Source organism: Drosophila suzukii, chromosome 3 (genome assembly GCF_043229965.1).
Source record: "Drosophila suzukii chromosome 3, CBGP_Dsuzu_IsoJpt1.0, whole genome shotgun sequence".
Taxonomy (NCBI): domain Eukaryota; kingdom Metazoa; phylum Arthropoda; class Insecta; order Diptera; family Drosophilidae; genus Drosophila; species Drosophila suzukii.
The window spans coordinates 160,735-187,114 of record NC_092082.1 but is presented as its reverse complement, the minus strand read 5'-3'; the positions used below and the strand labels follow the sequence as shown (position 1 = coordinate 187,114).

Below are 26,380 nucleotides of genomic sequence, written 5' to 3'. Positions count from 1 at the left end.
TGTGGACCCTAAGCTTAGCTAACAATAAAACGTTGATCACGACAAAAAGTTAATAAAGTAATGGAATTGAATCAGTTTATGTATAATTTCTGCTATATTTTCGTATTTATGGTAGAACTTAGCTGTACTAAGATGGTTGATTGATTTTTACACGATTTTTACAGCTATTAACAGACCAAATAAATATTTAACATACGGTCTTAAAAATACAAAAAATATTACTTAAAATATTTTACAAATTTTCTGAATTTAATTGGCTATTACTTTTTTGTTTAATCCTGCATCCCAAGAGCCATAGAGATGATTTTCCTTACCATTTCATGTTCAAAAGTATAATTCGCTATTTTACCGGGCAACAATTATTCATTAGCCATTGTCATTTCAGTAAGTAATACTTAATTCTTCTTGTTAAGTGTGATGCTCTTCAGAAGATTTTTCTCATGGGCCTGTCATTAAAGGTTCACTGGTAATGTTAAGAGGTTTATGCCTACGTAACACTATACCAACTATAGACGCTAGTCTCTTACCATAATCCTACGTTGCTTATTTCCTTTATTGGTGTATGTAATCACCATAGTTTTCGTTTATTTACATATATTACTACAACTCCTATATTGCCGAGTAAACCTATTTGCACGTGGGACTAATTCTCATTTATAATTGGTCTGCGAGCCGTAATGACTATAAACAACATTGCGAGCGAACATCTTTTGCACAATAACAAATGGAATTTTCACTTATTACTTTTGTTCAGAGCAGGGAGCATGCCTAGAATCTCCCGACTAGGCAGAATCCCTTGAGATCCCATCAATACGAAGATTCATTTCTACTCCTTTAGCTTTTGTAGTAATTGACAAGTGGGTTTGGCATCGCGTGCATGGAATGCAACAAGTTACTGACTAATAAGGGAAATAAAGTATGGTGCACTTCTTAAAACTTTTGTTTTTAAATAAGGCTTTTTTGCTTTTATTAAATTTTTGCTAAAAACTAGAATTAAAATTAATAATCATAATAATTAATTAATAATTAGAGTTAACGTAATGGTATTAATTAAAAACATTTTTTAGCGCACAATTATTTACAATTACAGAAATATCGTTAACTTTTAAATTTACTTCTTGCTTGGTTCTTTACACATTTATTTTAGTTATTCTCTCTGTTTGCCTTTTTGCGGGTTTTTATTTTAGAATAAATATTTGTTGCGTGTGTTTCTTAAATTTGTTTTCGATAATTTTGTCTTTCCCCTAAGTGGAGATACGCCCAATGCGAATAAGTTAATGGGAAAGTAATTTGTTGAACTATTGGCGACGAAAAAGCATCTCAGTGTCTAGTGGGCCGAGGCTCTGTGTATCGTTCCGCAATTGGAATCTGGAATGCAATCACACCGAGCAATGACTCCAGGGTTGAGGTGCTCGTGCCCCGGGGTTAGACTGTTAGATGGTTATTTTTGGGCGTGTTTTGTGTATGTGACTTGGCTCGAGGCTGTAGGCACCTTTGCTTATAGAAAACCAGTGTACTTTTGCCTATGTACTATTGCTTCAACACTATGAAACGCGAAACAAAAAAACCATTCATCTGGAGTTTTTCGATACGTTGCATTCTTACACGCTAAAATACAAACACTTCCCTTTCGAAAATGGTAGGGTAATATGTTGTTAATTTCTTGTTCATCTCTCTAGGTGTAGGTTTTGGGAAGAGGGAGCTTTATATGCACTTAGATTGCGGTTAGGGACAACCGACTTTGATTTTCGCTAAGAACTACAATTAATGACTATAGCTACAATTGTTGAAATTGTTGTTACTTTTTGCACGCATTTAACAGTTTTTGCTAATATTTTACGATTATTTTACGCATTTTATTAAATAATTATTAATAAATAGTGTTTAGAATATATGCTTGGGTTTATCGATCATTTTTAGTGAGTAGGAGGCGTGGAAGGATTTATAGGTAAATGGAGGCTTTCATAAACCTAAACCGAGAGCATTTTTGGATTTTTTATGGTAGACGACTGTGTCTGCGTTCTTGTATCTTTTATAACTTTAATACAGCAATTTACAAAACCTTAATCGTAAAATCGGCTTCACTAAAAATTTACAATTTAAATTTCTGTTTCTCGCATAATGTTATATGCATGCTAATATATTATAGGTATAGATATAATATCTTCTTTACGCTTATGCGATTACAACAAACCAGTTACAGACAGATAAAATAATAGGAAAGGGATTTACAAACTAACTGTACAATTTAAAGTTCGATTGGAGACCTGATGTTCGATCATTTACAACAAAAGCTAAAACTGTGAAAAAGTCGAGGGCAAGGAATCAAATCACAAAGGGAGGGAGAAATCGAAAGCTTAAATGAACGAAGTGACGGGAAAGGATGCACGTACAATCTGCACTCTCGCGTTCTACGATTATCATCTAACCTCACAGTCTTTTTTTAATGGAAGTAAACTACCTCCCCCACCGGCGCGTCCTCCTCCACTGCCATTGTTGTTATTGTTGTTGTTGTTGTTCGAGTTGCTGTTGCAGGAGTTGCTGGAAGCCGAGGTGCCACTAGCCGAGGGCAGTGAGTTGTTGCTGTTCTCGTAGTTGCCGACGTTGACGCACAGCGGAGTGGTGGCGCCCACAAGGGACGCCGGCACGCCCATGGCAGCCACGCCGCTCTCGGGCAAAGATGTGGAGTCGTGCACGTCGGCACTCTTGCTAGAGTCTATAACCAGGCAGGGCGGCGATGGGGTGCCCGTGTCCTTGCCAAGCAAGGCTGGCGACGCGTTGGCATTCTGGGAGTGCGGCGTAAAGCTGTTGAGCTGCCGACCCTGGGGAGATGCCTCTCCGAGCGGTGCCATAAGAGGCAGCTCCGTACCCGGCGACGTGTGCTCTGGGGTAGGCTCATCTTTTTTGTCTGCCTTTGTGCCTATTATGTAGCCGCCACCAGAAGAGTTTCTGGCTATTTTGAAGCGCAGGGGTGCTGGTGCCTCTCCCGCCGGAGGCTGCTCCAGGCAGACGGTTTTGGTCGTGGTCTCCGCCTTTCGTTTGCCAAAACGCAAGATCAGCTTGGGCTTATCTCCTGGTGACGCACTGGCCGTATTCTCAATCAACGTAGTAGTCATGGTGATTGTACTGCTGCTTAGGATGAGCTGTTGTTGTTTCTGGCGCTTCTTCTCCTTCTTATCCTTTTTGGGCTTGGAAGACTTAGGTCGTTTCGTGGGAGGCTGGGGCATTATGAGGGACTCGCCTTCTTGGACGAGCACTTCCCTTTTATTGTTGTCCTCCCCCTTGTCAAAGTCCTGCATGACTTTCTTGCGGTAGTTCATCGAGTCCCTCTTGATCTCCTCCAGCGTTAGAGTGCTATAGTTGCTTGTCAGACGTTTCTTAGGAGGGCAAGCCCTTCGGGTCATCTCGTAGCTGTAGCTTTGGCCCTCCCCTGCATTGGAAACACCTGATGGTGTCTCGCTGGCAGCCAATCCCCTAATTTTGATCTTCAGCTTGGGGGCCTGGTGGTCCTCCTCGCTGCTCTCAAGAGTCTTGCTTCGTCCTCGACGCTTACCTGCACTGCTGGCTGCACCCGTCTTGCCGTTATTGTCGTTATTGCTACCAGAACTGCAAGCGCTTCGCCGCCTGCCGTCACCAGATGATGTTCCTGCAGCCGTTCCCGAAGCGCCGGAGAGCAACTGTTCCTCCACAAGGGCCAAGTTCGCATCTAGCGCCCGCAGTTCCCTGCTGCTAGAGTTCTTTTTAAACCTTTTCGAACCGTTGCCGCCGGACAGTTCATCTTCCTCCTCAGACTTTCGCAGCAGATTCTCAAGTGGCAAATTGTCCGAAGCGGCGGGAAGTCCGCACGAGCTGTCGTCATTGAGATTATCTTTCTGCACCACATAGAGACTGAGCAACTCCTTCTTACGCATCCGGCGCGAGTTCCCACTTACAGCGGATGACGCACTGACAACCGTCGAAGTGGAGACTGTGGCTTGCACTGTACTGGACGACTGCACCATGGTGCTGGACAAAGTCAGGCTGCTGCTGTTCGTCATGGCGTTGAAGTGCTCAGGATACACCAATGGGCTCTTGATCTTCAGTTTTATCTGACTTCGGGCATCGGAGATCGAGGTCTTGGTGTGTAGTATCGTGCTGTCTGAGTCGATAGATACCTCCTCTGATGTCGCCTCAAGAGAAGCCTCAACCAATGAGCCTTCCACCAAGTGAGTTGCGGCACCCGAGGAAACCGCACTCGGTGCCATTTGGTTCGCTTCTGTGGAATGCAGAATAAGGTTCGCTGCAGGTGCCGGGTTGGAAGTACCTTGGGCTGCAACTGGTGCAGTTGCCGCTAATGGTTGCTTGCTGGGTGAACTTCCAGTCCCAGTAGCTCGCAGTGCCGATTGGAACTGACGTTCGTCCTCTTCGTTGAACTCGCTGAGCGTTTGATCTGCGGTCCCTGAGTCGAAGGCACCCAGAAGATTATTCTGGTAGGCCTCTTGGGAGGCTGTACTGTGGGGCGCCTCGAATCCAAGATTGTATGTTCTCATGTCCACTGGACCTGGCAGTACTGGGTGCAGGAGAGGATTGGTAGTTGTCGAGGTAGTGGGCGTAGAGGGTGGCTTGTTCTGACCTCGTGGTGTCCGCAGCTCGAAGCTTCTCCGCCGGTCCCTCAGCGCCTGGAGATTCTCCACACCTGGTCCTGCCATGTCGTCGAACTCGTTGTTAAACTCAAAGGGGGTTCCGACCAAGTTGTTAACTATATGGGTGTTGCTTCCATAATCGGACATTGGCGGCTGCAGTACCATGGCCATTCCACTCGCAGCTCCAGCCCCTCGTCCTCTGCCCCTTCCACGTCCTCTTCCCCTGCCCTGTGCCCCAGACCCGCCGCTTCCACGCGGAGCACGCTGACGTGGCTTACCCTGTAATGTGTGTGTTTGTGGGTCATATTTTGTTGGCGGCAATGACACCACGGGAACTGGTGCGGGAGGCGTTGGTGGCTGGAGAGGCTGTCTAGGTGACTTTCCGGGTGATTTTCCCTGCGGCAGCTGGGGCGACTTGTGCGACTGCTTCTTAGACGAGCTACCACCGCTGACGCTAGTCCTTTTGCTTGGCGAATCCTTGGCTGCGACTGGAACCGGCGGTGTTGGCGGCATCATCGAGGCCACGGCTGCTTCAGCACAGCTGCTTAGAAGCTGCGTCGGATAAGTTGTCATCTTTCCATCCACCGGCGATGTCAGGACAAATGGATGGTTCGGTGTTGTCGTAGTCTGAACGGGTACAGGTGGAAGAGCTGGCTGTTGCACAGGAAGCATTCCCAAGTTGGCCGTGGAATAAGGTGTTCCGGAGTACTGATTGACCTGTGACGGCGGAGGTAGTGTCGCAGACTGTACAGCGCCGACAACTCCGACTCCGGGTACTGCTACTCCGCCAACTGTGCCATTGCCATACAAGCTTGGAGGCTGTTCCGTCGGCGTGGTCTGTGGGTGCATAATGCCCGAAAGTTGGGGATAGATTGCTCCATTGTACTGACTATTTGGAGTCCTCTGCTGCTGCTGTTGGTGCGTTGGCGTTGTTTGTTGATGCTGCGGTGCCGCCGAATTGTTGAACATTGGTATGGCATCAATCCCGTTTACCATTGGGGCATGGTTGAAGGGCGCAGCAGCATTTGTAGCGCTGCCAGGACCTCCATTTCCGCTTGGATAGCTGTTGAAAAAGTTTTTACAGCTTTCAAGCTGAGCAAGCGTCCGTGCCGCCGATGCTGCTGCCGCCGCAACGGCTGGAGGTGGCGGAGGAGGATCATTCGACTCGGACACTGAGCTCGGCGAGCTACTTCTTCTTTCCGCGATAAGGTCGTTTTCGTTCCACGGAATTCGTCCAAATGGAGACTGCATCCTGGTGTTCTCATCGTAGTCGCTGATCTTGTTGTTGCCTCCCGCTCCGGATTGTGTGGGAACGGCAGCTGCTCCGCGAAAACTTCCAAGAGTGTTCTTTACCGCCGCTGCTGCCAAGTCCACAAAGTCGGGAGTGGCTCCAGGTGGTCCTGCACCATTGCTAGATAGTGGGCAGGCACCTTTTTGGTGGGGTGACTTTTCCAGGAAAAGACTTAACGATGGCGTTTGCTGAGAGTTCGAAAAGTTTACTTGAAAGCCGCTGCCGGGTCCGAGATTGCTCATTGTTGCGTTGGTGGGTGTGGCATTTGGCGTGCTGGTAAGACTGTTTGCATAGCTCCCACTGTTGGCCGTCATGGGCGAATCCTTGATGGTCAGTGAGGCCACAGAGTTTGGTCCAGATGAGTTGCCATATATACATGCTTGTGCTTGTTGTTGTTGCTGCTGCTGCTGCTGTTGTTGTTGCTGTTGCTGTTGCTGCTGTTCTTTCTGAGCATGAATAATATCCTCTGGGTCCGCAGCATTATGGAAAGGAAACACCGATGGAATGGATGGAGTTGGAGGCAGCAGATCGACTGCCTCCTTGGAACAATTGTCATCCTGTGGTTTGCGCTTTGTTTTGCGTAGTTTTTCCAAAAGGTTTCGAGTTGCCTGGATACTATCCTCTTCACTGATTTGCTTGCTCCTGTCCATACTCGATCCGATTAGGCTCATCTGCCCTGGATTAGGAGGATTTAACACGCTGGCTAGGCTCGACGCAAAGTTGTTCGCGAATTTACTATCCTCCATCTCGAGTATTGTGTCAACGATGGGCTCCGACAGCACTGGTGGCAAGTGCTCGACAGGCAGTTGCTCGATTAGCGGCCGCTGGGGAGGCAACAACTGTGGTTGGATAGCAGTGGTTGCCACCTCGGCAGCCGGAGACTGCACTACAAGCGGAGTCGGCAACGATTGCTCCTGCAGCTGTACCTGCTGCTGATCTGCTCCAGAGTTTGCAGAGTTCGAGTCCAGTTCAATGATTTCCGGCGGATCGGGGGGAATAACCGTGACTGCTGGAGAGGATGTGGACGCCGAATACTTACTGGCATTTGCAAGTAGCTCGTTCTTACGTTCCTCTTCCAATTCCCGGGCCATTTCCATCTCGTTAAGTAAGTGTTGGGTGTGATGGGTGTGCTCCTCGTCTGGCTCGTGGCTACGTCTCCTCCTTCTCCGCCTGGAACGCCGACGCATGCGACGTCGTTCGCTGAGTTCACTCCCGGCGTCGGACAACTCGTCATTAGAGGTAGGAGTAGGAGTGGGCGAGGCAGGAAGCGGAGCGGCCGGAGGACGCTCATCATCTATAATGTCCGCCAGCTTGCTCGCGTTCGCAGACATTTGCGTTCGCGTTGGAGCTGTAGTGAGTTCCTCGTCAATGTCCATGGGCAGTTCTCCAGCTTCTGTGGCAGTCTCTTGGTCCGCCTCGGGTTCAGGCTGCGCATCTGCTTCCAGGTTGGTCGGGTGAAAAGACACCCCTTCTTGTTCATGGTCGCTTTGATCCTTCACGATGGGTGTGGTAGAAGCAGGTGGAGTCGGCGACATCGGAGGTGGCGTAGCTGGTGCAGAATGGTTCATCTGCTGCTGTTTTTTATTTAAAAGCTTGTCCAATGAACTAGTTGCTTTTCCGCTGGCTGCTTTCCTTTGGTTAATTTCATGTTCCAAATTCGCCACCTTCTTAGGAGATTCTTCCGCTCGGGATTTTCGCCTGGTGGTTGTCTTTTCTGGGGAGGATTTGACTGTCGGTGATGGCGGCCTCGATTTGGAGCCACGAGTCGCCCTCTTAGAGGACTGTTCCGACTGGACCTGCTTCGATACCTCATCTAAAGACTCCTGACGCCGATGCAACTGTGTCTTGGGGGCACTCTGAACGTCATTCTGGACAGTGATTACTGGCTTCTGCAATGCTCCCTTTGGCGATTTTGTTGTGGAGTTCTGACGAGATCGCGTAGATGGCGTTTGCGGTAGAGGGGGTTGTGGAGGTGCAACAGTTACAGCTGACGCTACAGGCTTGTCTACAGACTTGCGAGGTGATCGCTTTGGCACAATAGAGGACACAGAGGAAACTGGAGCCGAGGCTTGGGCAGGCTCTCTGTTAGACGGTTTCTCCGAATCGCTGGCCTGAGACTCGCTATCGGATTCGCTGCCGCCACTGCTCGAACTACTTCCCGAGCTGGTGGAGGAACTGGAGCTGTCACTGTCGCCAGAACTGGAACTTGAAAGATTGGGCACAACTACTCGACGCTTGACGGGGGGAGTCGTCTTTATAGGTGTCACTGCCGCATCTTCTTTCGATCTTCTTCTACTACTTAATAATTCCTTGGGAGTAATTGGTGATTCCTTTAATGAGGTTCGTCTGGTCGGCTTAATTGGCGTGGTGGCAACTGACGCAGATGCTCCAGCTCCGGATCCTGTCGCTGCCGTCACTGGTTCTTTCTCTGAGGTGTCGTTACCAATTGAGAAAGTTTCCTGCACGGGTTTGCTACTCTTCAATTGCTCAGCCGCCTTCTTAGCCGCTTGCCGTTGAGGTACCAAGGAGACGGCAAAGTTTGTCTTGACTGAAGCGGGGGTTGTGGCGGAAGGTGGAGGCTTGGTTTGGGAAGGCGTGGGGACCGAAGGCTTTTCTTTTTCCAAAGTGGAGGGAGGACGCGGATCCTTCGGAACTTTTGGTGGTCTTCCGCGCTTCCCACGTTCTGCGGGAGCGCTATCCGAGGCTTTACCACCCGCCTTCTGTGGCTGTTCTTTTGGTCGAACTTTTTCGAGACTGCATTTATCCGTTTCGAGCGCTGCTCGGGAGCTCGAGTCTTTAAGCTTGTTCTTGGCACTCGTTGGAATTGAATTCGTTTCCGGCTCTCTGACTCTGTCGGAGGCATCTGGCTGCAGCGCCGTCGCGAGATTCGTGGACCGCATATTTTCCGATGCCTTCTTTGCCGCCTGGCGCTGTGGCACCACCAGTAGGTCGGCCGGATAAAGCAACTTGGCATTCGTCATCGTTTTGGATTTTGTGCTGTTACCGATACTGGTACCCGCTTCCTTCGCATCTTTTCCTTCCCTGGTGGATTTGGGCTTGCTAGATGCATGGGTGGTAGAGGCAGTTGTGGCAGCTGTTCCTGGCACAAACTCTTTCATGGCCGCTTTCGTCCGAATTGTCTGCTGGTTCTGAGAGTCACTTACGTTGCTTTCCACGGTTGCCTGCTCTTCTGGATCTTTTTCCTGGGCTGAGGAACTGCTTTCTGAGTCAGAGTAGATGTGCCGGCCCATTTTACGGTTTGTGGCTGAGCCAGTCGTGACCAGTCCGGTCGTCGTTGTGGTCTCTCGCTGTCTTTCGCCCCTCAGAGGCAACAATTCTTCGCTTTCGTCACTCGACAAGCTCTCCTCGGCATCTCTGTCCATCTGGGCAAGTCCTCGTGTTGTCGTGGACAGTTTTCTTCTTGCTGATGCACCAGCTCCCGGTCCAGCTCCGGCCTCCGTGATTGGTTTTGACTTAGTTGGCTGGCTCTTGTTAGGTACTGGTTTGCTATGGATTGGTCCACGTCTCGCGCCGCGCTCCTGTTCTTGTTGGCTTCTGCGACGCTCGTCTTCGTCATCACTGGAGCTGCTTCCTGACCTTGAGTCCGGAGACGCCGCAGACGCACCCGCAGCTGCTTCACTTTGTCGACGCTGGCGTTGTTTTTGTCGGTGCTCAACGGACCGAGCGTAGCTTTGCTTTTTGAGGGGACTTCCTGAGGAAGACTTTCGTTTGGAGGCTCCGCTGGCCGCGCTGGAGCTTCCGCTTTCACTACCCGATTCACTTCCAGAGGAACTATCGGAACTACTAGTGCCATTCGCCGAGCTGGAATTACCCGATGATGAACTGCCGCTTGACGAATGGGAGGACGCGCTACTCCGTATATTTGAGTGCGAATGGTTTCTGTTGTGGGTCGACGTCGCCGTCGCCGCGCCGCTCTTCGAGGCACGCCTCCCTGCAGGGGGCTTCCCAGGCGGGGACCGAACCTTGGTGACAGTCGGGCCCACCTTACTCCCCACCGCAGTCTTCTCAGGCGAAGAGGTACGCGAGCTGAGGTTGCCATTGTTGAGCCTCTTGCTGGGCGACGCTTTTGCAGGCTGCCTGCGTTTGTTGGGAGACTGGGAGGCACGGCCACGCCCTTGCTTACCACTTTGCAGCTTGCCCATAAGCTGTTCGAGGATGTACTTCAAATCCTGGTACTGCGCCGGCACAGTTTGTCCTCCAGTCGAGCTGTAGAAGCGGTCGTACAAAGTGGGTCCGTCGTTGGCGTAGATAACGGCGTCCAGATCCATTGCAGGCCGTGGCTTTTCTTCCTGCTTGGGCTGCTGCTGTTTCTCCAACCGCATCTCGTCCAGCACTCCAAGCTGTTTGTAGAAGACCTGCTCGCGTAGCTTAAAGAGCGAGCGCGAAAGTTTTTCTCTTCGACTGACCATATAGCAGAGATTACGAACTCGCTCCAAGTCCTGACGCAAGTGAACCACCAACTTATGGTTTTCCATGTCCTGCTGCTCCTGCTTGCGGGCTATCATCTCCACGTCCTCGGACTTGGGCGGGATCAGCTCGCGGTTGTGCCGAGACTTTCGCTTGAGCTTCCAATAGTTGTATATGGCAACAATAGCGTCGTCGTCGACATCAAAGAGATGGCAACTAATGTCATTAATGTTAACGTGCTTATCGAACTCAGCCTCAACCTCCTGAAATTGGATGGAAAAAGTTAGCACCGATTGCATGCAAGAATCTAAACACAACGCGTTCGAAGGTAAATTAAACATAAAACCACTAACCTGAAGACGCTGAGCCCTGGCTTGGTTACGTTCCTCAGAGGTCAGTTCAGTTTTTCTGTGATTTTTCCGCCGGCGTGGGTCCTCTCCAGATGTCCCGCACGCGCTATTGCCATCATCTGCTGCTCCTCCTGCCCCACTGGCGAACCTGTTTGCTTTGTGCATGGCGCTTGCGACTGAGGCACTGCCCCCGCCATGGGCACCAGAATTCTCCTTCTTGCCCTTGCTCATGCTGTGTTTCTGGCAATATGAGCGCAGTTTCACGCCGTCCTCAGCATTGCCTTCCTCTATGATTGCACGCATTTCCAGCCCGTGCTGAAACGCGCAGGTCACATGGTAGGCGGTCTTGCAGGGCTTTACTGAGCACTGGATGCAGCTGCCAACGCGCTTGCGGCAGAGCACACAGATCAGGGACCAGCGCGACTGAGGAATGCTTGAGATTTTCGTGATGGGCTCCATGCGATCCACACACCCAATGCTGACCTCGGGTATCCACAGGGCACACGAAACATGCGCCCAGTGCTTGCCCGACTTGTTGGACTTCATGGCACCGCCCTTGTTCGGACAGAGGACACAGTCCGGCTTGATTCCCATCGAGCAAGTGCGACATAGCCATTGACCTAAAAGAAAACTGCACGTGAGCACACACTCCAGTTTCCTCAACAAGCAGGCGCCGCTTACCTGATGGAATTGCTGTAATGCCGTAACAAGCCTGGTGCACGCAGATATTGCAATTATCACAGAATACCATTTCGTTCGCCTCCTCGGAGTCGGGCGAACGGCAGACATCGCAGATGACATTCTCATCAAACTCTATACCCAAGCCTTCCTCCTGCTTAAGTATGACTTGAATCTGTTCCCAGCAACGGACCTGCAACACACAAAAGTAAAGAAATTGATCCGGAAGACAGCATCATCATCAAACAAACCTCTAGCTCTTCAATGACGCGTTCGAACTGCGTCGCGTTGATGGGAAAAGCACCGCATTGGGCGCGATCCCCGTTGTAAAGTTGCAGCCAAGCCTCGTCAATGGGATCAATGTCATAGGCACAAGTGTTCTCCGCCAAGGCAACGACATTCGTCAGGTAATGCTGATCCTGCGAGTAGTGCTCGTCTTTGGTAATGCGCAGATAGCGATTCTTCGGACTGTAAGCGAAAGAAGAAAGTTGAGTCAATTTCATGGCAGCTAATCAACTAGATTAGAACTCACAGTTTGAAGTCGTGTGCTGGCGACACAACAGGCTCGGGCAGAACGTAGACGCATGGCTCGGGAAGGGAGTCGGGGTTAACAGGCACTTGCACACCCTTTTCCCATTCCTGCTTCCATGGGTCCGTTACTATTAAATACTCGTAGGTGGCCAACGGCTCAGAGTCTGGCAATTTCATTGCGCTAATGAGATCCTTGCTGCAATGGAAAATGGAAAACAGTTGGTTTTTTTGTTGGCTTGGTTTGCTTAAATCCTTGACTGCCTACCGGTAAAGTTCAGCTGGGGCTTCCGTTGAGCTGCGATTGTAGATGCTCGACATCTTAATGTCCGCCACTGAGCGCGCCTGCCAGGAGCTGCTCGAACTGGCCCCCTGCGACTTGCACTTGCTCGCCGACTTGGCCAGCTTTGTTGACTTGGATTTGCTAGTGCTAGAGCTGGTGACTCCTCCTCCTGCTCCTCCACCTCCCGCGTCTGGCTCTGGCTCTCCCTGTTGGTCATGCTTGCTGTTGCTCACAGGCAGAACTGGAACCCGCTCTGATCCCGCAGCTGTTCCCGCTCCAGATCCTGCCCCCACTCCAGTCGCTTCGGCGACAGTCGCCCCATTGGGCGGCCTGCCCTTGCGCCGCTTGGTGGGCGGTGGCTGCGGCTCAACATCCTTGCGCTGCTGCGACTGGTGGTGATGCTGATTACCGCGCTTACCTCTTTGTGACATTTTTCATTGGTGTTGATTGAATTTGTGTGTGTTTTTGCTTCGATTGGTAGCTTGTTCCTTGTGTCTTGTGCTTGTTAAAGAACGGGTTCTGTGCTGCAAGACCTGGAGGTGAGAGATGGTTAGTACAGGCTCTTTAAGCAATGCGATGCCACTTACTACATGCTTAAGGCCACAGTTGGCGACACCAGACCGGCTGCGGCTGGTCGTGGTTCTTGGTGGTCCTAGTCCGCCCTTGGAGCCCCGTGGACATGGACGCCGCTGCTGCCCCAGCCCGGATATCCAGTAGCGACGCCACTTTGCAGTCCTGTGTGCTCCGCACTCCTCCACGGGCGAGTTGGTCGTCCAATGGCACCACACCACCTCCTCTTCCTGCCTTTTGTTATTGTTCGTTGTTTTCGCACAAACTTTTGCCGTTGCTGGTTCGCTCACTGGTTTGGATTGGCGACGAGCTGCTGGTCTAACGGGCGGATACGGATGTTAGTGGGTTATTCGCTGGTAGCAGGAGCGTTTCAAATTAGTTTCCACATTTTTTGTGCATTCCCGAAAATACACAAAAAATATAGGAAAACGCTCGGGCTGCCGGCCAGTAGGTGAGTGCTGCAACACACCACAGGCGCCCTCTCGCTCGCTCGCAGCACGCTCGTTTAAGGGCGCGCTTACTCCGCGTGTGAGTGCGAGCGGGAGGCAAGCAGGTGGCGCGCGTGCTGCATCAGCCAGCTTCTACTCGACACCCAGCCATCCCCCTCCGCCCGTCGTTCGTTGAGCAGAAGCAATCATAGTTTTTTGCACTTTTTTTCACTTTTATTGTAACAACTTATTTGTTATTGCGAACTGGAAAACTATGAACCCTATCGGCGGCTAACACGAGCTCCCGGACCCACTACGCCCACTCGGGGCGCCACTTTCGCACCGCACAGCTAGGTCTTGGGGGAGTTGGGATTTTGTTATATATTTTACATTTGGGTTTTTTGCCGCCGCAGACACACACGCCAGGCACTTGTTACTGGCCGAAAAGCGATCGTAGCCCGAGGATTTCGCTCTGCGTCCGTTTCAAACTCACGTTTCGCAAAGTCGCATTCGCGTTCGCGGAATTACAATTCTTTTGATTATTTATTTTATTTTTGAGCAAAAATTATTTTTCAGATCGCCATGATGAACGGTTGCAAATTTAAACTATCGAATGCATGTAGTTGGTGCGAGCTATCGATACGCAGCTTGGGTATACACAGAGTCGCATTTGGCCCAGGGCTGTATTTCGTTGTGGCAACCATTTTTAAATAAATATAGTGATATAATTTTATTTTGTGAGTAATACCAATAGTGGTGCTAATTTCCAATGTGCTGTTGTGTTTGTGTATGCAATTTTTATCTTTGTAATTGCTTACATATTTTGTTGCCTGGTTTCAGCTTGTTTGACATTTTGCGGGACAATTTTAGGTCCGATTCCTTTAAATCTTTAAATGAATGAACATTTGTGGGTGGCGTTTATGAAATATACAGTCTTATTTTAATTTTTCTCCCCAAATACTTACCAGACATTTGAAATTTGGCTTTGAGGCTGCAAAAACCGATCTCTTAAGTTTCTATACTTTCGTCACTAGTAACCACGTCTACCCTTTCTCAGTTTCTGATCTTTTTTGATTCGCCTTTAAACTAGACTTCTGGTAGGAGGCTCTATTATACATTTTTTAAGAAGTTAGTTTCAGCATGGGAGCCTGAGTCGCCACCTAATGTTTCTGGTAGGTACTTGGTGCGCACACAACGGGACCCGGAGGTGGCGTCGATGCCAAGACGACTCCTTGTTCGGGAAAGAAGACAAGAGGTTCTTGCTCGAGCAGCTCGCCCTGGGCCAACATTGTCCACCTGGAGCTGGTGGGGAAAAGTGGGCGGCACAGCCCACGCCATTGCTCGAATCAGGCCTAAACTGCACCAGCTGAAGGTCGAGCAAATCAAGAACAATATTATAATTAAAAAAGGCTTGCTAAAAAAAAAAGTCAAGATAGTGTACAGTCATTTATTTTCAAATAAAGTGTGTTTAGGTAAAAAGATTTTATTATGCAAAGCAATTTTTAACCCATAGTGCAGGGGGCATTCAGCGAATACACCCACCTGAATAGCTGATACACCCTCCGGACAAGCGATACTTTTCAGCGTGACCGTTTGTGATGCCGATTCCATCTCTAACACCAACAAGAAAAATATGTATATTTATAATTATATGTAAAAAGGCAAAAGTCGCGTCGCACAAAGGTACGGTGAATACATCATAATAAGACCCTAGATGCCGCGATAAGCAGTACTATTTTGCAGCGGCGCCTCGCTAATTTTACCGTCTCCTGCCCTCGCCAGATCGTCTTCTTTGTCTCGCTTGAAAAGTTGAGCGAGCGGAGTGAAACTGGAATATTTGTAGAGCGGCCCAGTAAACGCAACAAACATGTCAACCACTCCCAATTCGAACAGTAGTAGTAGCAATAGCAACAAGCAGACCCTGCCCCAGAAGCAGGACACGTACAGCAGCGATAGCAGCGAGGAGGGCATCGAGACGGCCGAGGAACGGAGAAGGCGCATCCTGAAGGAGCGTAGTCGTTTGAACCGACCTCAGCACAACATGTCCGGCGGGGGAGCTGTGCCCAAGCACGACGGCAAGTCTCCGGGCGCCGCATCACCCAGCTGCCAGGCAACGGGCTCCGGAGTGGGTCGCCCTTATGCACAGCCACCTGAAAGGATCTCCATGCTCGTGGACGGCGTTCGGTTCTCGATGGAGCAGTCCGTGCTTGCAGCCCATCCCACCACGATGCTGGGAACCATGTTCGGCAGCGGCTTCCAGTTCGCGCATGCCAACGAGCGTGGGGAGTACGACGTGGCCGACGGCATCTCTCACTTGGTGTTCCGGGCCATCCTGGAGTACTATAAGACCGGCGTGATCCGCTGCCCTCCCACTGTTTCGGTACCGGAACTAAAGGAAGCATGTGATTATCTGCTCATTCCCTTTGACGCCACCACCGTGCGCTGCCAGAACCTAAGTGAGTATACTGCAAGCTGCTACTGCCTGGGCGAACCTTAGTTGTGGCCACTGCTGCTCTCTGCTTTTTTCCCGTCTCTTTTTCCTTGTAACATGCCTTCTGTTGTGTTCGACATAAAGGAGGCCTTCTTCACGAATTAAGCAACGAAGGAGCGCGACAGCAGTTCGAACTCTTTTTGGAGGACCTGATTCTGCCGCTCATGGTGGCTTCGGCGCAGCGAGGAGATCGCGAGTGTCACGTTGTGGTGCTCCTTGAAGACGACATGGTTGAGTGGGATGAGGAGTTCCCGCCACAGATGGGCGAGGAGTATTGCCAGAGTGAGTGGGGCCTTGGAAATATATCGCCAATGGTATCACAGAAATAAAACCGATTGTCTTTTCAACGCAGCTGTCCACAGCACTGCCATGCACCGATTTTTCAAATACATCGAAAACCGCGATGTGGCCAAGCAGGTGATGAAGGATCGCGGGCTGAAGAAGATCCGCTGCGGCATAGAGGGGTACCCAACCCACAAGGAGAAGATCCGAAGGCGTCCGGGCGGCCGGGCCGAGGTGATTTACAGCTATGTCCAGCGCCCGTTTATTCACATGTCCTGGGAGAAAGAGGAGGCGAAGAGTCGCCACGTAGATTTCCAGTGTGTGAAATCCAAGTCCGTAACGAATCTCGCAGAAGCGAACGCCGATCCGCCACTGGAATTGGACGCAAGTGCGTAAAGGTCCACGTGGAGAGTAACAGCTCCCTAAAGCCCCAATTCCTTTCCAGGTGGAAATCCTATTCCTCCTATCGCAGTGGTTAATCCGCATCCCAACAATGCAGAGCTAGCCGTCGGCGTGGCCGTCGCCCCCGCAGCGATGGGCATTGCTGGTCCAGTAGCCGTGGTCGCCGTCGATGAGGCGGCTGGAGGCGTTGTGATGCTCAACGAGTTGGACCAGGCAGCGGCCGCTGGTGCCGCCGGCGTAATAGAAGACATGTAGAGCAACGGACCGCATTGAAGGCGTTAACACTGCCAGAGCAGCAGCGCGCACAGAAAACCCTTTCTACGTTTTTCATCAACATTTTTATATATGCAATAAATCGAAATTTCGAACACAAAAAAAAATTAAAGACCACTCGCAGAAACGGCAATAATAAAAAAGTTGATCCACAAAACTAAGTACAATACATTACCAGACAAGGGTTGAGTCTACGCTCCATCAAAGGCTTCGCGCTCGCCCTGCGGAAAGGTCGATGTCTCCCAGTTCAGAGAGCGCTCGATGGCCATTTTCCACTTCTGGTAGCGGAGGTTGCGATCGGTTGCACTAATTTGTGGCTTTATTGCCTCACGAGGACCTGACTTCGAGAGTGGAGCATCCATTTGGTAGCGACTCTCGACGGCTTTGTAGGCCGCCATTGCAGCTCCCTGAAACGAAAGGCTGAGAATAGCCGCATTGAATTTACATGTTAGCCTACTAACCAGCGCTGTTGTCTCCGCAATCTTGGCCCGGAGCACTTGAATACCGACCAGGTCGGACTGCAGTTGCAGAAACAGGTTATTCACAGTCATGCCCCCGTCAACCATCAGCTTGGCCAGCGGAATCTTGCAATCCTTGTGCATCGAATCGAGTATGTCGCGGACCTGAAAACACACTGCCTCGAGCGTGGCTCGCACAATGTGCTCACTTGTTGTTTCCTCACTAAGTCCGCAAATAACGCCCCGGGCGTCTTGGTTCCAGTAGGGGGCATAAAGTCCGTTGAAAGCTGGCACAAAGTACACGTCTAAGGAGTTGTCCACAGTGCTGGCCATGGTCTCGATCTGTCCGGAGTTCTGAATAAGGTTTATGTTGTCGCGCAGCCAGTTGAAGGCCGCGCCGGCAATGGATACGCTGCCCTCCAGGGCGTAAAATGGTGTTGCCTTCCGGCCTAGTTGGTAGCCGACGGTAGTGAGCAGCCCGTGCCCGGAGTGAACGATGGATGATCCCGTGTTGTAAAGCAGGAAGCATCCTGTGCCGAAAGTGGCCTTGGCCTGACCTTTGGCGAGGCACTGCTGTCCCACAAGAGCGGCTTGCTGGTCGCCCAAGTCTGAGCTTATGCTGGTGCCCTTTAGCACGCCCTGTGCTATACTGCCGTAAAACTCAGCGCTCGAACAGATCTCCGGCAAAATGGTCTTGGGCAGGCCAAAGAACTTGAGAAGATTGGGATCCCACTGGAGAGTCTCTATGTTCATGAGCATGGTCCGCGAGGCGTTGGTCACGTCCGTCTTATGAACGCCGCCGTCCTTGCCGCCCGTCAAGTTGAACATCAGCCATGTGTCGATGGTGCCAAACATGGCCGTGCCCTTCTCCATGGCCTGGCTGACCACCGGCACGTTATCTCGCAGCCAACGGAGCTTCACGCCCGAAAAGTAAGGCGACAAAGGTAGCCCGCACAGGGGTCGCAGGTAGTTAATGTTCCTTGCATTGTTCGGAATCGTCTCCAACAGCTCCTCCACCGTGCTGGTAGTCCGGTTGTCTAACCAGATGATGGCGTTCACCAGCGGTTGGCCGGTATGTCTATCCCAGACGACGGTGGACTCGCGCTGGTTGGTTATCCCAATCGTGATGATTTCCTGAAACGAGAACGAGTTGAAAGCTTAGCGGTCATTTTCAAATATTGAAACCGAATTGAAACCGTTATTGTATTTTTTATTTTCAATGGCTCTGTACACACTTGGTTGCCATTCCCGGGTAACGCCGACAAACGAGGGGGCCGTAAAGGGAGGATAAGCAGTAAACAACTAAGTGAAAATAATTGATAACAACCAGCGACGACGTAACCAGTTTGGAATTTTCCACAGCCGGCGGACTGTCTCAATGTCAACTCTAGTCAGAATCATACGACGCAGCATTGTGACCACCCTCCAACAGCAGCTACGCAGGATGTCCGGTCCGGGGAAAAGTGCAACTATTGCCGTGGGTCAGATGCGATCCACCAGCGACAAGACGGCCAATCTCGGCCAGGTAAAGGAGCTGGTGGCTAGGGCCAAGTCCAAAAACGCCTGCATGCTTTTTCTGCCCGAGTGCTGTGACTTTGTGGGCGAGAGCCGCGCCCAAACGCTGGAGCTTTCGGAGGGCTTGGACGGGGAGCTAATGGCACAGTACCGAGAACTGGCCAAGTGGAACGAGATGTGGCTCTCCCTGGGTGGCGTGCACGAGCGGAACGACCAGGGAAAGATTTACAACGCGCACGTACTGGTCAACGAAAAGGGGGAGCTAGCCGCAGTATATAGAAAGATGCATCTTTTTGACGCCACGACAAAGGAGATTCGCCTGCGCGAGTCGGACACAGTGACCCCTGGAGAGCGTCTAGAGCGACCAGTATGCACGCCCGCTGGCCAGGTGGGACTCCAGATCTGCTACGACCTTCGGTTTGCTGAAACGGCAGTTTTGCTGAGAAAGATGGGTGCACAGTTGCTCACCTATCCGGCTGCCTTTACCTATGCAACAGGCAAGGCGCACTGGGAGATCCTTTTGCGCGCGAGAGCGATTGAAACACAGTGTTTTGTAGTCGCGGCAGCCCAGCAGGGTTGGCACAACAAGAAGCGACAGAGTTGGGGCCACAGCATGATCGTCAGTCCCTGGGGAAAAGTGCTGGCCGACTGTGGTGGCGATCGGGAGCTTGAAATAGGCACAGTCGAGGTGGATCTCTCCGTTCTGCAATCCCTGTACCAGACTATGCCCTGCTTCGAACACCGGCGAAACGACCTCTACTGCCTAACGGCCTACGGGCTGAAAAGCAAGGAGCCCGCCCAGGATCGGCCATTTGCCACCAATATCGTGGACAGGCGCACCATTTTCTACGAGTCCGATCACTGTTTTGCCTTCACCAACTTGCGGTGTGTGGTCGAAGGCCACGTACTGGTTTCCACTAAGCGAGTGACACCACGTCTTTGTGGTCTTGACTGCGCAGAGATCGCGGACATGTTCACGACTGTCTGCATGGTGCAGCGGCTGTTGGAGAAGATTTACCAGACCACTTCTGCCACAGTCACTGTGCAGGATGGAGCCGAGGCCGGGCAAACCGTTCCCCACGTCCACTTTCACGTCATGCCTCGACGTCATGGGGACTTCGGCCACAATGACCAAATCTATGTAAAACTGGATGAAAGCGCCGAGGAAAAGCCACCGCGCACGATCGAGGAAAGAATCGAGGAGGCACAAGTGTACCGCAAGTTCCTTCTGGACAGTAGCTAGCTGCTTATCCCGATTCCTTTTCCTGCCATGTGATCTATTACATTAATAAAGAACCCCTCGATCGCCCGCCTTTAAAGCAGAATGGATGTAGGGAGTGGACTGATGTTAAACCGGAACCAGACGTACCTTAACTTTGCCGCCCAGGGCCACGAGTTTCTTGCAAGCTCCGGCAATGCACTCGTTGACCGTATTCATTATGGCCATGGGATCCTGCTCGCACCATCCCTCCTTCTGGAAAATCGACTCAACCTCGATCTGGTGGTAGCACACAATCTCGTCGGTGCCCGCGCGGAATATGATGAACCGTGCGGAGGTGGTTCCCTCGTCGATGGCCCCAACGAATGGACCACTTGGCGCTGGTGGGGGCGAGGACGTCTCGGAAGTCGGTGAATCCATTTCTTAGTGCTGTCCAGAGTTCACGTTCACAGTCAATAAATGCCAGTACGCTTTCTCGCGAGTTTTTACGACACTAAAATTAGTTATTGGAATTGTCGACATTCGACGGGAATTATGCGATAAGAGATAAGGAGAGCGAGCCCCTCTCTTTGGTAATCGTTGCGTTAGCAAACCTGTCCGAGTAAATACTTACGGCAAAAAGACAATATATGAGCGAAGGGGCCGTTCATGCGTCAGTAAAATTAAGAATAACGTCCTTCCCATTGTATTTTACTGAAAAGTCGCCATAACCAATACAAAATAACCATGATAACTGGCACCCAAATATATTTATTTTAAGACTTCTCAAACAACATTCTTTTGTTTGATTTAAACATCAGATTATTGAAATACATAGAAAACCGATGAACATAGTAATGTTTCTTTGCTAATTCGTTCTGCCCATGAACAGACATTCACACCGAAATCTGTCCCCCTACCAGGTGTGGCAATACTGAAAAGTGTGACCGTAGTCGTAGGGCATCAGCTGGTCGGAACTCGAAATTGGGAAGAATAACAAGAACCAATACAAGTCCCGCCAAGGCAACTACATATTATTGTAGCCATGCCGATCTCGGAGATCCATAAAAGGGGTCTCCGGGATTTACTTGTGAGCGAGCAGAACACCCCCGTTTTGATCCAGTTGGCCAAAGGCACCACGAAAAATGTGTGCAATCCTAAGGATCCAGAGGGTCGGTATTAAAATCACATATGTACTCTACTTTAGCAAGATAAATGTGCCTGACGTGTGGTTTTATTTTGCAGAAGCCCTCCGACTGCTCTCTACTTACATCCCAGATATTTACATCCTGCTCTCCAAGCGCGCGATAACCAAAGAACTCCTCTTCACGTATCTGCACAGCCGACAACCGGAAGCTAACACAGATTTTACCAAGGCAGACCTCATAACGAAGGTGATTCAGTACTGGGAAGAGGACCAGGAGTCCAAGAGATGGCTTTGTAGAGGGCAGTCCGCCGTTGTCTCGACTTACAAGCTGAACGAAGAGGATTACCCCATTCACGCCATTGCGAAGAAATTCGGTGAGTGGTTCTTCGAGCGCTTCAATTCAAACAGCCTGAGCCTGGTGGACCTTTGGACCGATGCGGCCCTGCACCTTACCATTATGGCCAACGATGGAATAAACGAGTCGGAGTGCACGACGGCTGCTGAAGTGCTGTCGACACTAACGAGCACCAAGGAACAATTTGGCTTCCACTTCAACCCGAACTTGACGCACGCCGGGATTCAGGGCCGAATGGATTCTTACGGGCAGGTGGTGGTGCTCTGCTGCGGCACTTTGCACACTTGCGATAGCTGCGTCGGTGTCTTTGAGTGCGCCTTCGGTCTGCTGCGGGATCCCTATGCGCATAACAACTGGAAGCCCAAGAAAGTCAAGTGCATGCTCAAAAGCGAACTGAAGCCCCCGGAACTTCACAGCCTTTGCTTAAGCGAGACTCTGCAGGCAGCTCTGGAGCTGCCGGTGCCCACCGATGAGTTGGGCTAGCAGGCTGTCATTATGTATTAATAAAAATTGTAACTCACCTGTAGGCCACAGCACAACTTACTTGGACAGAGCGAAAGCCCGTTAACAAGTTCGTGAACGCTTTTACTTAATCTTCTCACGAACTACAACAGGCAGAAGCACTGGGAAGCCGTAAAAGAAAATTGATGACAGCCCAAACTGCAAGTTTAAAGAAAATGTATGCATTAGCGACAAGCGAGTTGTGAAAGATCAGCTGAATCTGACAGTCGGTCAGATTAAAGCTTATATGCCTTATGATTTCTTCGACTTGCCGAAGCCCCCTATTCCTTGCAGCGATAATATATTTGTGGAATTCAAAAGTCAAGAGGTTTGTATACGATTAAACAAAATTTATAAGAAACAATTATATTATTAAGCTTGCGATCGATAGAAAATAATAATAATAGAAACAGACGACGTCTATTAAAAAACGCTAAAATTATAAAATGATGTCCTTAATTATGATCGGAGGGACATACGGGCTCTTAAACTTAAGGGGTATCTTCTGCAAGGTCGTGTAAATTATTACCAGTTAGGTCAGCCACAAGGCCAAGGATCGCTCTTCCGTAACAAGCGGCATACTGAAAATGTAGTACTCATTAATACGATTCACAGAACATATAAAAACTGTGCTTATGGATATGTTTATATATATGTATATATTGTGTGTGTGGCAAATCGGTCACATGCATTTTATACAGTAGTAGCTTTAAAATACTTATATACACGCATGATACACACACGAATAACAAGTTGCGGAACATTTGCTAACTGAATAATAATATTTTGTATAATTCGGTTCTCAAAACGCGCAAACCACAGAGCTTATTTACATCGGTCGAGTAGATGTATAGATCGTGTGATTATTGGGTGAGCATGTTTGTCTGATAACGAACGAGAACTAGTAACTAACGCACGAGTTGGGCGTATCGGTTGTCTTACGGCTAGGCAAAATAAAATTACGTTTCATTGATTTCTAAGACTGCTCTACATCTTCTCCTGAATAAAGGGATGAACTAGTGCCTGGTTGAGGGATATCCGCTTGGCTGGATCCAGGGCAAACATGTTCTCCAGCAAATCCTTCAGCTGTGTGACCTTGCGATGCTGGTCATCTGGCAGGTTTTGATCAGCGATTAGTTCCTGCTGCAAGCTACGCGAAGGTTTCACCACCGGCATCACAACAATTTTTTCCTGCAGAAGTAAGACGTTGTAGTCGGGCACTGACGTCTTGCATCAATTTATAAACTCTTACCCTTTCGGTGAGCTTATCTATCTCGTGGTACAAGAAGTTGCAGCTCTGATCAAAATGCTGCTCCTTAAACTGACCCTTTCTGACGATTCGGTTTGGTATCTTGCCTTTCACGTCCATGAAAAACTTGAGCATCTGGTTGTTGCTCTTGCCGCTGAACAGAATCTTACCCGTGTACAGTTCGTATATTGTGCAGCCGGCGGACCATGTATCGATTCCATAATCGTACGGAATACCCAAAATAATTTCTGGTGAGCGGTAGAACCGCGACACCAAGTACGGTGTTATTTCGTTGTCGCTGATGGCCGATGCAGACCCAAAATCGCACAACTTCAGTATCAGATTATTTTCGTTGACCAAAATGTTATCCGGCTTTATATCCGCATGCAAAATGCCCGTCTTTTTTAGCAACTTGAGTGCCAAAAAAAGTTGCTGTGTATAGCTACGAACTGCTTTGATGTGGAGGCCAACATTCTTGCCATATTTCTTAAGTACTTCACGTAAATTCATTGCCAAAGGTTCGAACACCATACAGAGATGCTACAGTACATGAAAATATAAAAACATTACAATAGGTGAGAAGGAGCTGGTTATGATAAAAAATTACCTGCTTGTGAAAAAAGTGGCGGTACAAACGCAGGCAGTGGAATCGATCTTCCGGATCAGCATCGTTCAGTTTCTTTAGAATTTCCAATTCTCGCAAGCCAGTTTTGTGCCTAATAGAGACTGCATAAATAGAGGTTCAAGATAATATAAAATATGTTCGCTTACATTATTTCGTTGTTGCGTATGATCTTAATGGCTACATTAGCCTGTCCCCGAGCTTGGTCTCTGCCACGCACGACATTGCTGAAGACACCCTGGCCAGTGTATCCGTTTACCAAGTAGCGATTGTCCAGAACCTCGCCGATTCGAACTCGGTAATAGCCCTCTGCATCGTCCCAGTTGTCGGTGAGGGCAGGATTTTCGTGTTGGTGCTTATTTTGTACGATGGTGTTGGGTGACTGGTGGATTTAAACTCGAAATTATTATCTGTAACGAGGGAATTTGGCTCTGAAATTTACAATCCTGTGACTCACATCGAAATTTGAATCCACATCTTGGTCAGCGAACATATCCCACTCGTTTCTTTTTTCCTTGACGGAGCTGTTTTTTTGGCTATTCGAGCTGTCCAGCTGCTGGTGCTCCTTCGGCATGTCTGAGCTAGGCGGATCCGAGCTGGGCAGAGTGGGTGTCGGCGTCCTATGGGGCCTATCGCGTTGGGATGACCCTGGCGAAGAGCTTCGAGACTCGTACCTAATGGAGTTTTGAGGAGTTGGTGACTCCTGCCCAGTCCCCAGTTTCTGTTAAGTTTCGAATGATAAGCTATCAATATTATAATATAAAATTAGTTTTACCCACCTTGAGTAGCTCCTCACGCTTCTTTCGACGCTGCTCAATGATACGCTCTTCGTCATCCTCGTCCTCGTCAATGTCAATGTCCAGGAGGTTGGCCTCCTCGTCACTGCTCTCTTTGTCGTGCTTCTTTTGCCCCTCGCTCAGCGAACCCTTGTACCGATCGCGGTCCCCGTTGTCTGCGCCACCACGTGCTCCACCGCGCCCACCACCACGGTCAAAGCCACCACGATCCCGGTCCTTTTGCCGCTCCCGCTCTCGACGCCTGTCCGACTCAAACTTACTCCGGCTGTGCGAGCGCTGGCTGCGATTGGGTCGAACGTCCCGCTCGCGGGCACGACCTGTTCGCAATTCGGTGGGCGGTGGCCTCTCCGCCCCACGCCGATCCCGGTCTCGGCTATGGTCGCGTCTCTCCCTTTGCTTGTCGCGGTTGATCTCCTGTCGCAAGTCCTCCATGTTTCGGTTGCGGCTGCGGGGCCGTGCCTGTGTCTGCTGCTCAGCTGCCCGACGACGTGAGGGTGTGCGATCGCGTTCTCTCGACCGCCGTTCCTTTCGTCCGTGGAGCGGGTCATCGCGGGCTCGGCTTCTCGAGCCTGCTGGGAGCGGGGATGCGTGGCGTCTCCGCTTCTCGGGCGTGGGCGAGGGGGTTCGCTGGCCTCCGCTAGAATCATCCAACAATATAACATCGGATTCATTTGAGTTATGCGTGCTAGACTGTTTAATATTAGCATGTTTACTGGTTGCAGTAGCCAGCGGCGCTGCAGACTTGCTGGCGGCCATCGCTTGTGACAGGGATTGCGGTGCGGAAGTGGCCACCTTGGGCATTGGCTTGGTCTGCTGCGGATGGAGCTCGCCTCTGTCGTCGGCCTCTGGGTCCGACATATAGGCGCCCAAGCGAGCCTGCAGCATAGCCTTCTGTCTCATCAGATCCTCCAAGTTCAGCTCGTCCTCAATAATGGACGCAATGATCGGACTGGCCACATCGGCAGGTCTGAAATCGAAAAAGTAAGTGCCGACGACTTGTGTTACGACAGAAATCCGGAGTGTACCGCCCTCAACACAATACTCACACATCGCTTTCGCTACCCGAACTGGCTACCTCCAAGACGGGCAGCACCTTGTTTTGAATAGTCTTGGTGATCTCCTCCACCAGGCTGCTTGGGTCCGTCGGCAACATGGGCTTGGCGATGCGAAAGTCGGCTCCGTTGCGACTAGCCTTCTGCATGATCTCTGTGAATTTGCTGCTCAGCCCAGAGTTCTTCGCCAGCTTGGCCTTGGCGTTTTCCATCGCATCCGAGTCGTTCGAGGACTCGCTTGCGCGGTGGGGGCGCTTTTTCGCCTTCTTGTGCTTCTTGTGGGCATGTCTGTCTTTCTCACCCTTGCCAGATGAGGATTTCTTGTGTTTCTTGTGCTTTTTGGCCTTCTTATGCTTGGCCCGATGCTCCTCCGACTCGCTGTCGTTGCTGGAGTCGTAGCTATTCGGAGTGGAAATGAAACCGCGGTCAATACACACACATGTGGTATGCACACTTAATCTAATCAACTTACCTTTTGTTGTCAGTCATCATTGCGTTGTGCTACACAGTGGGGGAAATGTGCACAGGGCGTGCGTCCTTTGGAACGTCTTTAATTTATTGTTGAAAATTAGTGAAACTTTTCAGTTTCTTCTTTTTTTCTTCTTCTTTTTAAAAACCTTTTTAGTGTGACTGCACTATGAAATGGAAAATATACTGCCAAACTGCATATCTACTGTCAAACCTCATTGATTTTTAAACAAAAAATAAATAATTTAAAATATTAAAAAAATAATTCATTGAACTGAATTCCATTCCAAAATATAAAACCAAAAACATATTTTTTGTCAAAATCCGACAATTCTTATTTATTATTTAGATATGCCAATAAGTTTATAATCCGTTAAAATATAAATTACGAA

General features: G+C 49.9%; 6 protein-coding genes across 9 annotated transcripts; 3 read left to right on the top strand and 3 right to left on the bottom strand.

The window, feature by feature from the left end:
- Positions 1-75: 75 nt before the first annotated feature.
- Positions 76-13,810, bottom strand: rno (PHD finger protein rhinoceros). Of its 2 annotated transcripts, none has more exons than XM_017078558.4 (8): positions 13,672-13,810; positions 12,768-13,068; positions 12,166-12,713; positions 11,902-12,096; positions 11,621-11,837; positions 11,373-11,562; positions 10,695-11,311; positions 76-10,604 (listed from the first exon to the last, which is right to left on the bottom strand). In XM_017078558.4, the coding sequence occupies exons 3-8, from the start codon at positions 12,609-12,611 to the stop codon at positions 2,421-2,423; spliced, it is 9,849 nt and encodes a 3,282-aa protein (XP_016934047.3). In that variant the 5' UTR covers positions 12,612-12,713; positions 12,768-13,068; positions 13,672-13,810; the 3' UTR covers positions 76-2,420. The 2 variants fall into 2 exon arrangements, with proteins under 2 accessions (XP_016934047.3, XP_016934046.3); XM_017078557.4 differs by having other exon boundaries at positions 13,569-13,774.
- Positions 13,811-14,713: 903 nt separating this feature from the next.
- On the top strand, positions 14,714-16,783 carry mri (BTB/POZ domain-containing protein mrityu). Of its 2 annotated transcripts, none has more exons than XM_065864961.2 (5): positions 14,714-14,861; positions 14,922-15,634; positions 15,754-15,951; positions 16,022-16,339; positions 16,397-16,783. In XM_065864961.2, the coding sequence occupies exons 2-5, from the start codon at positions 15,046-15,048 to the stop codon at positions 16,606-16,608; spliced, it is 1,317 nt and encodes a 438-aa protein (XP_065721033.1). In that variant the 5' UTR covers positions 14,714-14,861; positions 14,922-15,045; the 3' UTR covers positions 16,609-16,783. The 2 variants fall into 2 exon arrangements, with proteins under 2 accessions (XP_065721033.1, XP_016933953.1); XM_017078464.4 differs by having other exon boundaries at positions 14,749-14,861; positions 14,961-15,634.
- Positions 16,669-20,439, bottom strand: Gk1 (Glycerol kinase 1). Its single transcript, XM_017078462.4, has 3 exons — positions 19,969-20,439; positions 17,088-18,218; positions 16,669-17,033 (listed from the first exon to the last, which is right to left on the bottom strand). The coding sequence occupies exons 1-3, from the start codon at positions 20,236-20,238 to the stop codon at positions 16,818-16,820; spliced, it is 1,617 nt and encodes a 538-aa protein (XP_016933951.2). The 5' UTR covers positions 20,239-20,439; the 3' UTR covers positions 16,669-16,817.
- On the top strand, positions 18,374-19,908 carry NitFhit (NFT-1 protein). The gene is made up of 2 exons (XM_017078463.4): positions 18,374-18,390; positions 18,447-19,908. Exon 2 carries the CDS (start codon positions 18,463-18,465, stop codon positions 19,840-19,842), a length of 1,380 nt encoding a protein of 459 aa, XP_016933952.3. The 5' UTR covers positions 18,374-18,390; positions 18,447-18,462; the 3' UTR covers positions 19,843-19,908.
- Positions 20,440-20,548: 109 nt separating the features above from the next.
- Prp4k (Pre-mRNA processing factor 4 kinase) lies at positions 20,549-26,153 on the bottom strand. Of its 2 annotated transcripts, XR_001767596.4 has the most exons (10): positions 25,993-26,153; positions 25,515-25,919; positions 24,451-25,435; positions 24,129-24,392; positions 23,821-24,053; positions 23,657-23,765; positions 23,053-23,589; positions 22,764-22,991; positions 22,330-22,381; positions 20,549-21,959 (listed from the first exon to the last, which is right to left on the bottom strand). XR_001767596.4 is itself a non-coding variant. In XM_017078461.4 (8 exons), the coding sequence occupies exons 1-8, from the start codon at positions 26,010-26,012 to the stop codon at positions 22,788-22,790; spliced, it is 2,757 nt and encodes a 918-aa protein (XP_016933950.2). In that variant the 5' UTR covers positions 26,013-26,153; the 3' UTR covers positions 22,441-22,787. The 2 variants fall into 2 exon arrangements, 1 of the variants encoding a protein (XP_016933950.2); XM_017078461.4 differs by lacking the exons at positions 20,549-21,959; positions 22,330-22,381 and having other exon boundaries at positions 22,441-22,991.
- Positions 20,833-22,247, top strand: LOC108012931 (uncharacterized protein C3orf38 homolog). Its single transcript, XM_017078465.4, has 2 exons — positions 20,833-20,969; positions 21,043-22,247. The coding sequence occupies exons 1-2, from the start codon at positions 20,843-20,845 to the stop codon at positions 21,780-21,782; spliced, it is 867 nt and encodes a 288-aa protein (XP_016933954.2). The 5' UTR covers positions 20,833-20,842; the 3' UTR covers positions 21,783-22,247.
- Positions 26,154-26,380: the final 227 nt, after the last annotated feature.

Bases quoted from the DNA above. Each gene is read 5' to 3' on its own strand.
- rno (XM_017078558.4), bottom strand. From the start codon at position 12,611: ATGTCACAAAGAGGTAAGCGCGGTAATCAGCATCACCACCAGTCGCAG. The intron at 11,563-11,620 runs GTTTGTTTGATG...TGTGTGTTGCAG, and splicing joins GCGTCATTGAAGAGCTAGAG to GTCCGTTGCTGGGAACAGAT. The intron at 11,312-11,372 runs GTAAGCGGCGCC...GTTTTCTTTTAG, and splicing joins CATTACAGCAATTCCATCAG to GTCAATGGCTATGTCGCACT.
- mri (XM_065864961.2), top strand. From the start codon at position 15,046: ATGTCAACCACTCCCAATTCGAACAGTAGTAGTAGCAATAGCAACAAG. The intron at 15,635-15,753 runs GTGAGTATACTG...TTCGACATAAAG, and splicing joins CGTGCGCTGCCAGAACCTAA to GAGGCCTTCTTCACGAATTA. The intron at 15,952-16,021 runs GTGAGTGGGGCC...TTTTCAACGCAG, and splicing joins GGGCGAGGAGTATTGCCAGA to CTGTCCACAGCACTGCCATG.
- NitFhit (XM_017078463.4), top strand. From the start codon at position 18,463: ATGTCAACTCTAGTCAGAATCATACGACGCAGCATTGTGACCACCCTC.
- Gk1 (XM_017078462.4), bottom strand. From the start codon at position 20,238: ATGGATTCACCGACTTCCGAGACGTCCTCGCCCCCACCAGCGCCAAGT. The intron at 18,219-19,968 runs GTACGTCTGGTT...TTCTCGTTTCAG, and splicing joins CCCTGGGCGGCAAAGTTAAG to GAAATCATCACGATTGGGAT. The intron at 17,034-17,087 runs GTTAGTAGGCTA...CTTTCGTTTCAG, and splicing joins TTGCGGAGACAACAGCGCTG to GGAGCTGCAATGGCGGCCTA.
- LOC108012931 (XM_017078465.4), top strand. From the start codon at position 20,843: ATGCCGATCTCGGAGATCCATAAAAGGGGTCTCCGGGATTTACTTGTG. The intron at 20,970-21,042 runs GTCGGTATTAAA...TTTATTTTGCAG, and splicing joins CAATCCTAAGGATCCAGAGG to AAGCCCTCCGACTGCTCTCT.
- Prp4k (XM_017078461.4), bottom strand. From the start codon at position 26,012: ATGATGACTGACAACAAAAG. The intron at 25,920-25,992 runs GTAAGTTGATTA...CACTCCGAATAG, and splicing joins ATGATGACTGACAACAAAAG to CTACGACTCCAGCAACGACA. The intron at 24,393-24,450 runs GTGGGTAAAACT...GAAACTTAACAG, and splicing joins AGCGTGAGGAGCTACTCAAG to AAACTGGGGACTGGGCAGGA.